We start from the raw sequence: 17,800 nt of genomic DNA on the forward strand, positions 1-17,800 counted from the left end.
TAATAAAGTCACTTTCCACTGTATTTAGAATCTAATTCATTATCAATAATCCTCTCTTTGCCTCTGAAGCTAATCTCATCATCCAGCCCTCACCCGACCACCCAAATCCCATTCCTGGCCCCGATGTTGTGATTGACTATTGGTCGTAACCAGTGATTCACTTATAGGGGCTTCCCCTCCCATTCCTGCTCCATTAGCTCAGGAGTCCCTCAAGAATGTATCCTTAGTCCCCTCCTATGTCTGATCCACTTGCTTGCTTCCCAGTGATAACATCCCCAGACATGACACCAGCTTTTCCATCTGTGTTAATGGCACCCAACCCAACCTCACCACTGCCTCTCTCAACCATCTCCCGCACTTTTCCCCCACACTCAATCCTGGAGATGTCTTCCAACTGAACCTTGAGAAGACTAAATGAGTGCCCCTGGTCACTGCCACAAACTCCATCTCCCGCCTATCAATTCCATCTCCCGTGGGGCGGCACGGTAGCACAGTGGTTAGCACTGCTGCTTCACAGCTCCAGGGACCTGGGTTCGATTCCCGGCTTGGGTCAATGTCTGTGTGGAGTTTGCACATTCTCCTCGTGTCTGCGTGGGTTTCCTCCGGGTGCTCCGGTTTCCTCCCACAGTCCAAAGATGTGCGGGTTAGGTTGATTGGCCATGCTAAAATTGCCCTTAGTGTCCTGGGATGCGTAGGTTGGAGGGATTAGTGGGTAAATGTGTTGGGGTAGGGCCTGGGTGGGATTGTGGTCGGTGCAGACTCGATGGGCTGAATGGCCCCCTTCTGTGCTGTAGGGTTTCTAAGCTTCTAAGCTCCCTGCTTACTGCCTCAGGGGTTGAATCAGACTACTTGTAACCTCAGTATCCTGTTGACCCCTAAGTTGAGCTTCCAACCCCATATTCTCCCCATCAACAAGACAATCGTGATTATACACACCCTTGCTTGGGTAGCCTCTTTCTCCTTTAGGTTGTTGGCAGTGTTAGATCAGTGATTGGGGGAAGGTGCTACGTCAATATTTCGCAAGGGACGCACAGAAAAGTTTAAATGTCACTGCTGTACAACAACTGGCTAAACATTTTTTGTTGGCTTGTGTCAGCGGGACTGCAGCCACTGTGTGACTGATCCTTCAGTCTATCATCTCCATCATGCTGTGAGTCCAAGGGATAGAATATAGTGCCAGGATCGATAGCCTATGGTAAATTCCATTGATTATCCAGGTCCAGAGCTCTGGAATTCCCTCCCTAAATTTCTCCAACTCTCTTTTCCTTTAAGAGAGTCCTTAAATTCCAATTCTTTGACCAAGCTTTTGGTTCATGTGTGCTGATACCTCCTTATTTTGCTCGGTGTCAAATTTTCTTGGAGAGTGCTCCCATGAAACAGATTGGTTATGTTAAAGAGATTAAGCAAATCTGTTGTTATTCTAATGCCTTGTGGGAGAGGGTGGGGGGGTGACCAGATGTGGTCCCATGAGGTGAATGAGTCAGTGTGAACTTGTACCCATCTTCCTTAGACACCATTCCCCAGCTGTGGAATCGGGACGGATTAGACTGGCAGTCACTTCTAGGATAACCTTGGATATTGGTCACTGCCAATTGGGTACAGATGGCAACCAGGGAACAGATTACGCCCATGCTCTGGGTTAGGGGCAGAAATAAGGGGAAGAGAAGAAAGGGGAGAGACATTGTGCATGTGGAATATTGAATATTCTTCCCCGATCATATCGGTCACCAAAAACTGCTCCGAAACACGTGGCAGGAGGGAGTAATCATTCCTCATGAATTGACATGAAATTATTCTAAAATATAAACCCGCCACACACGCGATGGGCCAAATGGCCTCCTTCTGTACTTCATCATTCTATGAAAACAGCATGAAATAAATAATTTACATTGCCAGCAGGTAGTTCCAGTGTTGTGTGTACAGGTGACAGTGAGGCGAGTTACAACATGTGTACATGGAAAGTCATGTAAAAAAAGACATGTAGTCACAGAGAGGGAGGGTCACATGGTATGTACAGGCACACGCGAACGGCAGTCATTATCTTCAAAGCTCGTCCCTTTCCTCCTCATTGCACAAGCATGCTGACCTCTGACTGTTCATGAAAGGCTTGCAACCCAGGGTCCAGACTGCGTTGAACATGGTATCCGCCACGGATTCACAGGCTAAAAGAAAGAATTTGCATTTAATTGGTGCCTGTCACAATCTCATGATGTCCCATAGCATTTTATAGCCAGTGAAGAACTTTTGTAGTGTTGTCGCCGTCATAATGTCGGGAACAGGACAACCAATTGCTGATGACCAGTCTATTTTTTTTATTCATTTGTGGGACATGGGCGTCGCTGGCTGGCCAGTATTTATTGCCCATCCCCATTTGCAGTGGAGGGCAGTGGAGAGTCAACCACATTGCTGTGGCTCTGGAGTCACATGTAGGCCCGACCGGGTAAGGATGGCAGATTTCCTTCCCTAATGGGGAGGAAATGCAGGCAAATGGAACTAGCTTAGAGGTAAAAACTGGGCGGCATGGACAAGTTGGGCTGAAGGGCCTGTTCCATTCTATAAACCTCTATGATTCTAGTGAACAAGATGGGTTTTTACAACAATTGTTTCATGTTCATTCTTAATTCCAGATTTTTTTTGATTGAATTCAAATCCCCCCATCTGCCGTGGCGGGATTCGAACCCAGATCCCCAGAACATGAGCTGAGTTTCTGGATTAACAGTCTAGCGATAATACCACTAGGCCATCACCTCATTTTCTTAATGATGTTGGTTGAAGGGTAAATATTGGCCAGGGGAACTCCCCAGCTTTTCTTCAAATAGTCTCCTTTTACATCCACCCAAGAGGGTTGGTGGGGCCTCGGTTTACCATCTCACCCAAAAGACGGCACCCCCGATAGTGCAACATGTCTCCAGCACCGCACACTGGCATGTCAGCTTGGATTACGTGCCAATGCTCTAGAGTGGGCCTTGAACCCATGACCTTTTGAGCGTGCTATCCACTGAACCATGACTAGAAACAGAACAGGAGATGCCAAAAACTGCAAACGCTGGGATTCTGGATTATAGACAAACGGAAAGGTTTTAGTCTACACTCAAGCATTTTCTCATCAGACACTGAGGAGCCTGTTGATTGTGTACCGTTTTGGTTCCAAATACCGTCCATTTTCTTTTGGTCTTCAGGACCACATCCAATACTTCCCATAAGCATGTTTCTGTCACTAACACACATCTCTGCAATAACGTAATCTTGTTGACATCTTTCCAATTAAAATACTGACTGACCTTCAACCTTTGACACAAAGCCCAAACTTTTCTTGAGGTCGGAGCAGATTCCGTAGAGGCACCAGCGGAACTTGGCATCACACCGGTACTTGTTGGCTCCACAAGTGTCGTAGCAAAGGTCGAGCTGGTTACAACACTTGGTCATGGCTGGGATTCCCAAATCGAGCTGCAGAAAACAGAAGGAAAATAATTGCGGAGTCAGGTCAAAGAGTTTGGAGGGAAAATTCTCCTTGGGCTTCCAATAGCCAGTGGAAATCAACATCTCATAGAATGCCTACAGTGCAGAAGGAGGCCAATCGGCCCATCAAGCCTGCACCGACAACAATCCCACCCAGGCCCTATCTCCGTAACCCCACATATTTACCCTGCTAATCTCCCTGACACATTTAGCAATCAACCTAACCCGCACACTTTGGAATGTGGGAGGAAACCAGAGCACCCCAAGGAAACTCACGCAGACACGGGGAGAATGTGCAAATTCCACACAGACAGTGACTCAAGCCGGGAATTGAACCCGGGCCCCTGGCACTGTGAGGCAGCAGTGCTAACCACTGTGCCACCCTTTCTTGTCCTTTAGCACTGATATATTGTTGAGCCACATCATTGTCGCCTGTTCTTAGTACAGCATGGCCAATCACCGCGTTAAGGATCTCCATGGGTGATGGAGATTCTTAACTCTGTGATTGGCCATGCTGATGGAGATGCATGTATCCATAGAACTCCTCGTATCTTAGCCAGACTGACCACGAGCATACAACACCGATAGGCAGGAAACATTGACCCATCAAGTCTTTCCAACACTCATAATGCTCAAACCATTGTAACTAAATGCTGCTTCCCAGCTCAAAAGCTCACTAAGTCCCACCAGCAGCTGCTGTCATGTAATCTCTTGTGAGTCTAGTGGAGATATTTATCTCAATCCATAGTCGACCATTCCCTACTCATTGATGTAGGCAACACCCATTTATTTTGGATGAAAGGTCTGATGAAAGATCATTGACCTGAAACATTAACAATTTCTCTCTCCATAGACGTGGCCAGACCTGCTGACGATTTCCAACATTTTCTGTTTCCAATGACATGTTTATTTTGTACCTGTCCTTCATGACAAAATTCGAATGGAAATATGCCCTTAAGACCAGGCGGGTGCCTTGGACAGGAAAATACTGAAAATTATGCCTCCGCCTTCAATGTGTCATGAGGAGTTTGTAAACTCTGCTTCCCAGTGCCCTAGAGCAGATGCAACATAGAGGAATCCTCTACATCAGTGTAACGGTAACAAGGTACATCCAGAGCACCACTCCAGTCAAAGGCATGGGAACCATAGCTGTTGTTATAATAATGCTTAGTCCATAATTCACAGCTTCATGACCACACTAACCCTAGTTTCTGATGGGATCCACTCGACCTGAGGGACCTGAGTGGATTTGGCCTCAGTACCGACTTCCTTTGATGGGGAAATCCTGAACCAGGGGGACAGTGAGGCCATCCAGCAATGAAAGCAGGAAACACTGCTTCACATATACAATCAAAGTAAAATACTGGGGGTGCTAGAGATCTGACATAAAAGCAAAGCGTGCTGGAAACACTCAGCAGGTCTGGCAGCACCTGTGGAGAGAGAAACAGAGTTAATGTTTCGAGTCCAATATGACCCTCCTCTGGATCTTGGTACTTTTTCACACAAAGGGTGGTGAAACTCTGGAACTTTCCACCACAAAAATGCTGGATCAATTGAATCTTTAAAGAATGAATCATAGAATCATAGAGCGCAGAAGAGGCTCTGCGGCCCATCGAGTCTGCACCGACACGTGAGAAACTCCTGACCTCTCACCACCCTCCCAGTCAGCGCATTCCAGACCGTCACCACCCTCTGGGTAAAAAGGTTTTACCTCACATCCCCTGCCCCCAAACCTCCTGCCCCTCGCCTTGGACATATAAATATAACAAATTGTAATGAAGTTAGGGCATTAAGGGATTATTTATTGAAGGAGGTTCAATGCAGTTGAGGTGCAGATCGTGCTTGATCTAACTACATGGCAGAGCAGGCTTAAGTTGATGAATGGTCTCCTTTCGCTCCTGTGCAACTATCAAACCAACCAGTATTTAACTGAGGAAATCAGAAATGGCAGGTTGTTATCACACTGGCAACGTGAATCCAATCAGAAAACCTTCATAGTTAATCAATCACACAACAGAACCTGATTATCCCATTGAAAAACCAATTGGCATCATCTACCCAGGAGCATGTACCATGACCCAAACTACACAATAGCGACACGAGTATCAGTTTAGAATGGGCGTGTAGCGAACACATCCTTTGATATCTGTACGGGACTGGTGTATACAGTGTCTGGATTGCTGTACACAATGATCACACTTGTATGGGCTGCATGTACTGATCCCTGTCTGGGGCTGGTGGGTACAATGAGAAGAGATAATCCTCACATACACAAACACACATACACACACACATACACATACACACACATACACATACACAAACACAAACACACATACACACACAAACATACACACACATACACATACACAAACACACATACACACACACATACACATACACAAACACACATACACACACACATACACACACACACAAACATACACACACACACACACATACACACACATACATACACACACAAACATACACACACATGCACACACATATGCATACACACACACATATGCACACACATACACACCACAAACACACATGCACACACATGCACACACATGCACACACTTACACACACATACACACACATATACACACAAACACTCACACTCATACATACATGCACGCACTAAAGCACACATACACACACATACGCACACAACACACAAACACACACAACACACACAACACGCAAACACACACATACACACACACACACATAACACGCAAACACACACGCACAACACGCAAACACACACATAAACACACACAACATGCAAACACACATGCACACACACACGCATGCACGCACAACATGCAAACACACACACAACACGCAAACACACACACACAACATGCAAACACACACACAACACGCAAACACACACACACAACATGCAAACACACACACATATATAGAGCCTTCCACATCCCAAATTGCCTCCCAGCCAATGAAATACTTTGGCAATGTCACCATTATTATCATATTGAAAACACGGCAGCCAGGTTGCACACAGCAAGCTCCCACAAACCATTAGACATAGGAGCAGAATCAGGCCATTCGGCCCATTGAGTCTGCTCCGCCGTTTTTTTTGTTCATTTGTGGGACACGGGCGTCGTTGGCTGGGCCAGCATTTATTGCCCATCCTTAGTTGCCTGAAGGTAGTTGAGAGTCAACCACATTGCTGTGGCTCTGGAGTCACATGTAGGCCAGACCGGGTAAGGACGGCAGATTTCCTTCCCTACAGGACATTAGTGAACCAGATGGGTTTTCCCGACAATCGACAATGGTTTCATGGTCATCAGTAGACTCTTACTTAGAGACATTTTTGTAATCAGATCATGATGGATCTGATGTGATAATCCTAGCCCCATTTTCCCACCTTATCCCCATAACTCTTGACTCTCTTAGTGATTAAAAATCTGTCTGTCTCAGTCTTGAACATACTTAACGACCCCGCCACTACAGCCCTCTGCGGTAAAGAATTCCACAGATTCACTACCCTCTGAGAGAAGAAATTCCTCCTCATCTCTGTGTTAAATGGGCGACCCGTTACTCTGAGATAGCTCTGGTCCCAGTCTCTCCCACAAGGCGAAACAGCCTCTCAGCATCTAACAACACTAAGTGACCAAGGACTCTATTGTTATGATTTATTGTTTGAGGGTTAAACATAAGCCCAGGCTCAGGAGCCAATCTCCCTGCTTCTCTTAGAAGAATGCCAAAGGGATCCACTTCATTCACCCCGAGTTATGTAGATGGAACCTTGATTTAACATCTCACCTCATGGGCGGCATGGTGGCATAGTGGTTAGCACTGCTGCCTCACACCTCCAGGGACCTGGGTTCGATTCCCAGCTTTGGTTACCTCTGTGTGGAGTTTGCACATTCTCCCCATATCTGCGTGGGTTTCACCTGGATGGGATTGTTGTCAGTGGAGGCTCAATGGGCCGAATGGCCTTTTTCTGCACTGTTGGGATTTTGTGAACTCCCTCAGTGTTGGCACCAGATCATACAACAGAATAAATTTACGATTAATAATATCAAGTATAAAATGGAAGCTGTGCTTGTAGTACATACAGTGTCTGGTACCTTGAGTCCAAGGAAAGAGGAGCTACAGCCATTTGGTTCGGGGGATTTATAGTCAGGTCTTGGTAAAGGTGCTTTCCCTAGACGGAGAAAGAACAGAGTGAATGGTAACAGCTTATATACAACAGTGAAATCATCTCACCAGTTCAAAATCATCTAAGATCCATTTTTGCCTTCCTCCTCCTCAACAACAAGTTGGGGTGGCACGGTGGCACAGTGGATGGCACTGCTGCCTCACAGCGCCAGGGACCCAGGTTCAATTCCCGGCTTGGGTCACTGTCTGTGTCGAATCTGCACCTTCTCCCCGTGTCTGTGTGGGTTTCCTCCGGGTGCTCTGGTTTCCTCCCACAGTCTGAAAGATGCGTTGATTAGGTGCATTGGCCGTGCTAAATTCTTCCTCAGTGTACCCGAACAGGCTCCCGAGTGTGTCAACTGGGGGATTTTCACTGTAACTTCATTGCAGTGTCAATGTAAAGCTTACTTGTAAGTCTAATAAAATAAACTTAAACTTTAAGTTGCATTTATATAACACCCTTAACATAGTGAAATGCCCCAAGGCGCTTCATGGATGCAAGGTTAGGTTATTTCCATAAGGAAATACTCAGACTGATGACCAAAAACTTGGTCAGAGAGATAGCTCTTTGAAGAGGAAAGAGAGAGAGAGAGAGGTAGAGAGGATTCGGAAGAGAATTCCAGAGCTTAAGGCCCCTTGAAGGTAGGGACGCCAGGTTTGGAGAAATCAAAATGAAGAGTGCACAAGTGGTTAAAATCGGAGGAGCGCAGAGATCTCCGAGGGTTATAGGAGGTGATTACAGAGGTAGAGAGGAGAGGCAAGTAAGGGGTTTGAAAACAAGAGGATTTTAAAATCAAAATGTTGCCAGACCGGGAGTCGATGTTGGTCGGCGAGCGCAGAGGCGATGAATGAATGGGACTTGATGGAAGTTAGGAGTTGAGCTGCAGACTTTTGGATGAGCTCAGGTTTGGAAAATGGGAGGCTGGTTCGGAGACTTTCCGTCTACAGAATAGCAAAGTAATGAAGAAAGACTTCCACTTACGTCGTCTGTATAGTGTGCAAGAAACAATACTTTTCACTGTATACTAACTAATACATGTGACAATAATAAATCAAATCATAAACAAATGCTGATATAAAATGCTGTGACTGTTGTTGAATGCGTAAAACCAGCATCGAGATGGATGATGCCATTATCCGTTAATAATGAGGAAGGAATGTTGGCCAGGGGGTCAGGAAAATAGATTGCCATGGGATCTTTAACATCCACCTGAATCACTGGAGGAGGCAGATAGAACCTCGCTTTAAGTGACGGACAGTGCTTCTTAAAGCACTCCCACAAGTGCTGCAGAGTTCATGTTGATATACACACGCAAACCAGACAGGCACATACAGTCAGCGCACTCACACAGTCTCACTCGCACAGTTGCAAACTCGGATTTATACACAAGTACTAAACTAATTTAACATGTTACTCATGAGTCTACTCATCTATGGACAAATATTCACACACATGCACACACCCACCCACATGCACACACACACATGCACATACACCCACCCACATACACACCCACATACATACACACACACACCCACATACACACACACCCCCACATACACCCACCCACATACACACCCACATACATACACACACACACCCACATACACACACACCCCCACATACACCCACCCACATACACACCCACATACATACACACACACCCCCACATACACCCACCCACATACACACCCACATACATACACACACACCCCCCACATACACACACACATACACGCACACACATACACACACATACACATTCACACACACACTTACACACATATACACACACATACAAAAAACACATACACACACACAAACACACACACACACAGACACACAGACAAACACAAACTCAGTTCCTACGCTTTTCAGTAAGAAGATTACGCACTTTTCAGGTGATTTCTTGCTTAATCACATTTTATTAGTAATTTGTAACATTTTCCAACTGTTATCTCACCCTTGGGTTCTTTAACCCTTTTCTGAAGGGTTAATGATTAATCAAACAATCACAAAATCAACGAGAAACCCCAAAGCAGAAAATGCCTGTGGAGACCATAAGACCATAAGACATAGGAGCAGAATTAGGCCACTCGGCCCATCGAGTCTGCTCCGCCATTCAATCATGGCTGATATTTTTCTCATCCCCATTCTCCTGCCTTTTCCCCCATAACCCCTGATCCCCTTATTAAGACAGAGATGCATTTGTTGGAGTTTTCTGTTGAACTTTCTTTCTCTAAAACACAGTAAGTCTCAGTACAGATCAGTTTCTCTTTCTTGTTGGTTGTTAACCTTCTGGGTCGCCCCACTGTTTTATTTGGGTAGGTCTCACCTCCCCAGTTCTGTCTTTGGCTTTCTATCACTCATGTTCTCAAAATCCAATTTCATTTGCCTTCCCCTGCACTTTCTCACCTGTAGCTACGCCCCGGAGCATATTGTTACCCGATTCCCCTGCCCCACACTTACCATACCGGCACTTGTACTGGCACACGCCATTCCGGCCACCAAGGAGCTCCAGGAACGAGTCGAAGTATCCGTTTATGGTCTCAAAGCTGTCTCGGATAGATCCGATACCCCAGTCCAAGTTGGTGCTCGAGTCATCCTGGTCTGCAGCGGTGGCGTTGTTGACTTCCTCAGCTTGCGCCACGCTGAGTGCCAGGCACAGGACAACCGCAGCTCCTCCTCTCATAGTTAACGAAGCTGGTCAAACAAAGAGTGGGGGGGAGAAGATTGAGGTAAAGCACACGCAAAGCCCAGGACAAGCCACGTACGTTCCACACCACGGCACAGACTCTTTCTAGCCACTCTCCAACCTGGACTTTTAACCTTCACCTTTTTATCTGGGATGAGCTCACTGCTATAAGAGTCTAAAGGTCGCTCTGAGTGGAGATTTATTTGGAGTTTGGTCTCAACTCAGACACCTTGCCTTCTTTACCATGGCCTGTGTACTTTAAACACCTATCACTGTGGTATCTCATCATGCATCCAAATTTCTAAATATTAATCATCTTACGAGCAACGTGTTGCGATATGGGGCAAAGTTACTTCAAAATTCCAAACTGGGGACTTTTTTTTATTTGTTCAAGGGATATGGGCATCGCTGGCTAGCCCTTCATTTATTGCCCATCCCGAGTTGCCCTTGAGAAGGTGGCAGTGAGCTGCCCTCATGAACCGCTGCAGTCCTTGCAGAGTGGCTACACCAACAGTAGCAGTTTGATACAACCATTGGGCACAGTGGTTGGCACTGCTGCCTCACAGCGCCAGGGACCCGGGTTCGATTCCCGGCTTGGGTGACTGTCTGTGTGGAGTCTGCACGTTCTCCCCCGTGTCTGCGCGGGTTTCCTCCGGGTGCTCCGGTTTCCCCCCACAGTCCAGAGATGTTCGGGTTAGGTGGATTGGCCGTGCCCCTTAGCGTCAGGGGGACTAGCTAGGGTAAATGCCCCGGGGTTATGGGGATAGGGCCTGGGTGGGATTGTGGGTCGGTGTAGACTCGATGGGCCGAATGGTCTCCTTCTGCACTGTAGGGATTCTATGTGAGTCGCATGACTGTGGGTCTGGAGTCACATATAGGTCAGATCAGATAACGATGGCAGATTTCCGTCCCTGAAGGACTGTGAGACTTCTTACTGTGCTTACCCCAGTCCAACGCCGGCATCTCCACATCATGACATTAATGAACCAGATGGGATTTTAAAGTTAAAGCTAATGTTTATTTATTAGTCACAAGTACATTAACACTGCAATGAAGTTACTGTGAAATTCTCCGAGTCACCACATTCCACCGCCCGTTCGGGTCAATGCACCGAACCAAATCACTTAAGATGATTTTACTATAATCCAGTAATCATGAGACTAGTTTTTTATTCCAGTTTTATGGATGAACTTAAGTTCCCTTCCAGTAGCCATGGGATTTGAGCTCAGAGATTCATAGGTACAATCCTTAAAGGAGAGGGTTGCAACAAGAAGTGTTTGAGTTTGACTATCCAGTTGTGTGACACCTAAGGAAACATTAACCAAGCTGATGCCTCCAAACCACATACCACTGAGAGATTTTCTGTTTCATATCATCCCAGAACATGCCGGTACCGGCTGACAAGTAGCCAAGTGTGGCTCCATAAGGCAATGCCAAAGTCAACGATTGCAACTGTCTCAGTTATCGATCCACAGATACCTGAGGTGGGAAACGTTCGAGTGCCTCATCATCCTTGGCTCACCAGCCTGCAAATCGGCATCTCAATCGATCCTGGGCGACTGCCAATTTCTGGATATCCCAATGAGCTGCAATGAGCAATAAACTGGCATTATTGAAGCATTTCCCTGAAGGCAAGTCTACAGAGGATCAGGAAACCGATACGAAAAGTGCGCAGTTCTAAAATATTAAATTGCTGCAGTGGTGTGGACATTTTCGGGGCAGTGTCTGTATTTGTAAATTGAGTTTTCAAGTCTTTACTGTCATAAATGAAGGAAGTTTGTCAAGCGATGATAGATACTCCATGATAGCATTGTTAAAGTCTTCTTCTGTGTGGCCACGCCCCAAGTGATTGCATTGCCCCGGATGGTTGATTTTAATATCACAGTCTCTCGGGCCGGGATTAAGAGGATGGCACTGACAGGCCAAGTAAAGTGCAAAGGTATTGTGAAGTGCTGAGGCCATAGTCCGAAAGCAAAATGAATCAGCACCTGTTAATAAGGAGCCCTTGAATGAATAGATTTCAGGCTCTGATTGGGGAAGACTAATATCATCACCATCTGTCTTGAACACCGTGACCTCGTTACGATCCCAGCCACTGGACAAGTAAGACCCCAGAGTGAAACCTGACTTGGTAGATCTTAACATTTTGTTTCGAAACCATGGAAGAAAGTTAACAGGAATCTGCTGATGAACATTTTATGCAAAGAATAAAATGTTTGGGCAGCATGGTGTCACAGTGGTTAGCACTGCTGCCTCACAGCGACAGGGACCCGGGTTCGATTCCGGCCTTGGGGTCACTGTCTGTGTGGAGTCTGCACATTCTCCTCATGGCTGTGTGGGTTTTGTCCGGGTGCTCCGGTTTCCTCCCACACTCCAAAGATGTGCAGGTTAGGTGGGTTGGCCATGCTAAATTGTCCCCTTTTGTCCCAAGATGTGTAGGTTAGAGGAATAACCGGGGTAAATATGTGGAGTTACAGGGATAGGGCCTGGGTAAGATGCTCTGTCAGAGAGTCGGTGCAGACTCGATGGGCCGAATGGCCTCCTTCTGCACTGTAGGGATTCTATGATTCTATGAAAACAACAACAATGAACTATATTATGTCAGACAAAAAGGTTGGGAAAATCTCAACATGAACACAAGATGATTCAAATTCCCACTGCTCCTTTAGAACATAGAACAGTACAGCACAGAACAGGCCCTTCGGCCCACGATGTTGTGCCGACCTTCATCTGAAACCAAGATCAAGCTATCCCACTCCCTACCATCCTGGTGTGCTCCATGTGCCTATCCAATAACCGCTTAAATGTTCCTAAAGTGTCTGACTCCACTATCACTGCAGGCAGTCCATTCCACACCCCAACCACTCTCTGCGTAAAGAACCTACCTCTGATATCCTTCCTATATCTCCCACCACGAACCCTATAGTTATGCCCCCTTGTAATAGCTCCATCCACCCGAGGAAATAGTCTTTGAACGTTCACTCTATCTAGCCCCTTCATCATTTTATAAACCTCTATTAAGTCTCCCCTCAGCCTCCTCCGCTCCAGAGAGAACAGCCCTAGCTCCCTCAACCTTTCCTCATAAGACCTACCCTCCAAACCAGGCAGCATCCTGGTAAATCTCCTCTGCACTCTTTCCAGCGCTTCCACATCCTTCTTATAGTGAGGTGACCAGAACTGCACACAATATTCCAAATGTGGTCTCACCAAGGTCCTGTACAGTTGCAACTTAAAATTATACATTGCTCATAACAACTTGAAAGCCATTTTATTTCTCTCCTCCTGTGCTGTTTAACTGATGTGGCCAGGGTTGGAGCTTGTTTTACTACCTTCCTCTCCTGTCATTAACACGTTAACCGACACTGGATCCTAACTAATTGATGCGATGATCACTGCTGCAGCTTTTCATGTCTGGAATCTGTATTGATATCTTTCTAGTTTTACCTTATTGCTGCTTTTTAACTGGATACAAGATGCTTTATGAGAACGGCTTGGCACTACCCATCTCCTAAGTACTTCAATGTTAATTGGGCGGCACAGTAGCACAGTGGGTTAGCACTGCTGCCTCACAGCACCGGGGACCCAGGTTCGATTCCAGTCTTGGGTGACTGTCCATTTGGGGTTTGTACGTTCTCCCCGTGTCTGCATGGGTTTCCTCCGGGTGCTCTGGTTTCCTCCCACAAATTATTTGCCACCAAATAAACCTGTTGGACTTTAACCTGGTGTTGTTAAAACTCTTACTGTGTTCCTCCCACAGACCAGAGATATGCGGGTTGGGTGGATTGGCCATGCCAAATTGTCCCTTAGTGTCCCAAGAAATGCAAGTTAGTTGGATTGGCCTTACTAAAATGCCCCTTAGAGTCCAAAGATGCGTAGGTTATGTGATTGGGCATGGTAAATGCATGGATTATGGGGATAGGGCAGGGGTTGGATCTGAGTAAGATGTTCCTTTGGAAAGGCAGTGCGGACTCGATGGACCAAATGGCCTCCTTCTGCACCATAGGGATTCTATGGTTCTATGGGACGTCCCCAGATACTGTCTTTATGCATTCTTATATCCAACGTAGACCTTGGTACCTGTTGCACGAACAGTTTCACCTGATAAGCACAGTTCTGAAAGGTAAGACCCTCAGTCAGCACTTTCAAACAAAAGATTAATGGAACTTGCACACTGCTGTTTTCCCATTTTACAGAAATGTCCTATCACAGCGATCACAGATGTCGTTAAGACAAAATCAACAGCAACTTTGGAACTGAACAGAGATTTAATCCTGATCACCAGGCAGAGGGATAGCTTAGTTGCTGTACAAACAAAATGGACAATGTGCCAGAAAAGATACAACCTGGATTCTGGGCTTTGTATTAGGCCACAAAATCGAACGCTGTTTGACAATTTTGCACACTCTGCTTTAGGGAGGATATTGGAGCTACAGCAAGTGTGTAACTCAGTTTAACTCCAATAATACTCAAGAGAATCGAGACAGTATGAGATATTTAAGAACACCTGATTGTAACCACTGGATTAGAACCACTGGAGCTGAGGGAATTTGGGAGAATTGTCAATGAGAACAGTTACAAGGGCAGCACGATGGCACAGTGGTCAGCACTGCTGCCTCACAGCGCCAGGGACCTGGGTTCGATTCCCGGCTTGGGTCACTGTCTGTGCGGAGTCTGCACGTTCTCCCCGTGTCCATGCGAGGGTTTCCTCTGGGTGCTCTGGTTTCCTCCCACAATCCGAAAGACGTGCTGGTTAGGTGCATTGGCTGTGCTAAATCCTCCCTCAGTGTACCCGAACAGGCGCCGGAGTGTGGCGACTCGGGGATTTTCACAGTAACTTCATTGCAGTGTTAATGTGAGCTTACTTGTGACACTAATAAATAAACGTTAAAACTTATGAGAAGTGCTCAAAATTATAAAGTGTAACTAAGCCGAGAATTAGCATGAGAATTTCAAAGTGGGGGTAGTAGAAGATTTTTTTTCCCACACTGAGATATTAAAATATCGAAAGAATACATGTGGCCATTGACACGGAATCAATCGGAAAAGTTGCCTGTCCTTTGCTACAGTGATGTACAGTACCATGTATCACACCTCATTATATCCGTTATAATGTGAGAATTATATATTGACAGTTACTACATTCCAATAGCATTACTTTCCTGGCAATGTGCCCACGACCTTGCAGGAATTACAACACAATTGTTGACTCTTCAGTTTTGTTGGTGTTGTGCATTGTCAGAATGTAGAAATCCCCAATAGCATGCTCAGCATTTAACAAATAGACTGGAAATGGGTCAACGCTCCGTTACGACAGCAAGAAGTCACGTTGACCTGGTAAGATGTCTCGTGCAGTAGTGACGCAAGGACTGCTTTGTACAGGTGAGCGTCCTTCCTATTGTTTGTCACAGCAGTGACTTCTGTCAACAAATAGACTATTCTCCCAACTGAGGTAGTGGTGTTGACTGTAGTCAACCATGGGTATGACCGCAGTGGGTCAGATCTCAAACAATGACGAGACAGAGTACAGGAATGAGATAGAGAATCTGGTGAACTGGTGCAGCAACAATAATCCCTCCCTCAATGTCAACAAAACGAAGGAAATTGTCATCGACATCAGGAAGCATAAAGGAGAACATGCCCCTGTCTACATCAACGGGGACGAAGTAGAAAGGGTCGAGAGCTTCAAGTTTTTAGGTGTCTAGATCACCAAAAACCTGTCCTGGTTCCCCCATGCCGGCACTATAGTTAAGAAAGCCCACCAATGCCTCTACTTTCTCAGGGGGCTAAGGAAATTTGGCATGTCAGCTACGACTCTCACCAACCTTTACAGATGCACCATAGAAATAATTCTTTCTGGTTGTATCACAGCTTGGTATGGCTCCTGCTCTGCCCAAGTCCACAAGGAACTACAAAGGTCATGAATGTAGCCCAGTCCATCACGCAAACCAGCCTCCCATCCATTGACTCTGTCTACACTTCGCGCTGCCTCAGCAAAGCAGCCAGCATAATTAAGGACCCCATGCACCCTGGACATTCTCTCTTCCACCTTCTTCCATCGGGAAAAAGATACAAAAGTCTGAGGTCACGTACCAACCGACTCAAGAACAGCTTCTTCCCTGCTGCCGTCAGACTTTTGAATGGACTTACCTCGCACTAAGTTGATCTTTCTCTGCACCCTAGCTATGACTGTAACACTATATTCTGCACTCTCTCCTTTCCTTCTCTATGAACGGTATGCTTTGTATAGTGCGCAAGAAACAATACTTTTTACTGTATGTTAATACATGTGACAATGATAAATCAAATGCTGTGCAGAGGGACCTGGGGGTCCTTGTGCATGAGACGCAAAAACCCAGTCTGCAGGTGCAACAGGTGATCAAGAAGGCAAATGGGATGTTGGCCTATATCGCAAGGGGGATAGAATATAAAAGCAGAGATGTCTTGCTGCATCTGTACAGGGCATTGGTGAGGCCGCAGCTGGAATACTGTGTGCAGTACTGGTCCCCTTATTTGCGGAAGGATATATTGGCCTTGGAGGGAGTGCAGAGAATGTTCACCAGGTTGATACCAGAGATGAGGGGTGTTGATTATGAGGAGAGACTGAGCAGATTGGGTTTGTAATCGTTGGAATTTAGAAGGCTGAGGGGGGATCTTATAGAGACCTATAAGATAATGAAGGGGCTGGATAGGGTAGAGATGGAGAGATTCTTTCCACTTAGAAAGGAAACTAGAACTAGAGGGCACAGCCTCAAAATAAAGGGGGGTCAGTTTAGGACAGAGTTGAGGGGGAGCTTCTTCTCTCAGAGAGTGGTGAATCTCTGGAATTCTCTGCCCACTGAAGTGGTGGAGGCTACCTTGTTGAATATGTTTAAATCACGGATAGATGGATTCCTGATCGGTAAGGGAATTAGGGGTTATAGGGATCAGGCGGGTAAGTGGAACTGATCCACTTCAGATCAGCCATGATCTTATTGAATGGCAGGGCAGGCTCGAGGGGCCAGATGGCCTACTCCTGCTCCTATTTCTTATGTTCTTATGTAAATCAAATCAAATCAAATTAAAAAGGTTGCATTGCTCTTATTATCAAATCAGGAGAGATCCTAAGGCAATTATCTGAACTTGTGTTTTGGATGACAGTTTATGGTAAGTAGCTATCTCCTCTGCGCTCCTCCAATTCTGACCTCATGTGCATTCCCAATATTCATTATTCCACCATTAGAAGCAGTACTTTCACCTGCTTAGACCCTGAGCTCTGAACTTCTTCTAAATCTGTCTGCATCTCTCTCCTCTGTTAATATTCTGCTCAAAACCTAACCCTCTGGCCAGGTTTCTGGTCTCACCTGAAGAAGGGGCTTGGAGCTCTGAAAGCTTGTGTGGCTTTTGCTACCAAATAAACCTGTTGGACTTTAACCTGGTGTTGTTAAACTTCTTACGAGGTTTCTGGTCGCCAGCCCCAATATCTTACGTG

At 46.0% G+C, this 17,800-nt stretch overlaps 1 protein-coding gene across 2 annotated transcripts; it reads right to left on the reverse strand.

Annotated features, from left to right (window-relative positions):
* Positions 1 to 1,259: 1,259 nt before the first annotated feature.
* pla2g12b (phospholipase A2, group XIIB) lies at positions 1,260 to 10,455 on the reverse strand. Of its 2 annotated transcripts, none has more exons than XM_078199499.1 (4): positions 10,107 to 10,455; positions 7,555 to 7,643; positions 3,282 to 3,447; positions 1,260 to 2,162 (listed from the first exon to the last, which is right to left on the reverse strand). In XM_078199499.1, the coding sequence occupies exons 1-4, from the start codon at positions 10,327 to 10,329 to the stop codon at positions 2,044 to 2,046; spliced, it is 597 nt and encodes a 198-aa protein (XP_078055625.1). In that variant the 5' UTR covers positions 10,330 to 10,455; the 3' UTR covers positions 1,260 to 2,043. The 2 variants fall into 2 exon arrangements, with proteins under 2 accessions (XP_078055625.1, XP_078055626.1); XM_078199500.1 differs by having other exon boundaries at positions 7,567 to 7,643; positions 10,107 to 10,446.
* Positions 10,456 to 17,800: the final 7,345 nt, after the last annotated feature.

This window comes from Mustelus asterias, chromosome 28, assembly GCF_964213995.1.
Source record: "Mustelus asterias chromosome 28, sMusAst1.hap1.1, whole genome shotgun sequence".
In the NCBI taxonomy this organism is placed as follows: domain Eukaryota; kingdom Metazoa; phylum Chordata; class Chondrichthyes; order Carcharhiniformes; family Triakidae; genus Mustelus; species Mustelus asterias.

Bases quoted from the DNA above. Each gene is read 5' to 3' on its own strand.
- pla2g12b (XM_078199499.1), bottom strand. From the start codon at position 10,329: ATGAGAGGAGGAGCTGCGGTTGTCCTGTGCCTGGCACTCAGCGTGGCG. The intron at 7,644-10,106 runs GTAAGTGTGGGG...TTCTCCGTCTAG, and splicing joins CCAGTACAAGTGCCGGTATG to GGAAAGCACCTTTACCAAGA. The intron at 2,163-3,281 runs GTCAGTCAGTAT...TCTTTCTTTTAG, and splicing joins CTTTGTGTCAAAGGTTGAAG to CCTGTGAATCCGTGGCGGAT.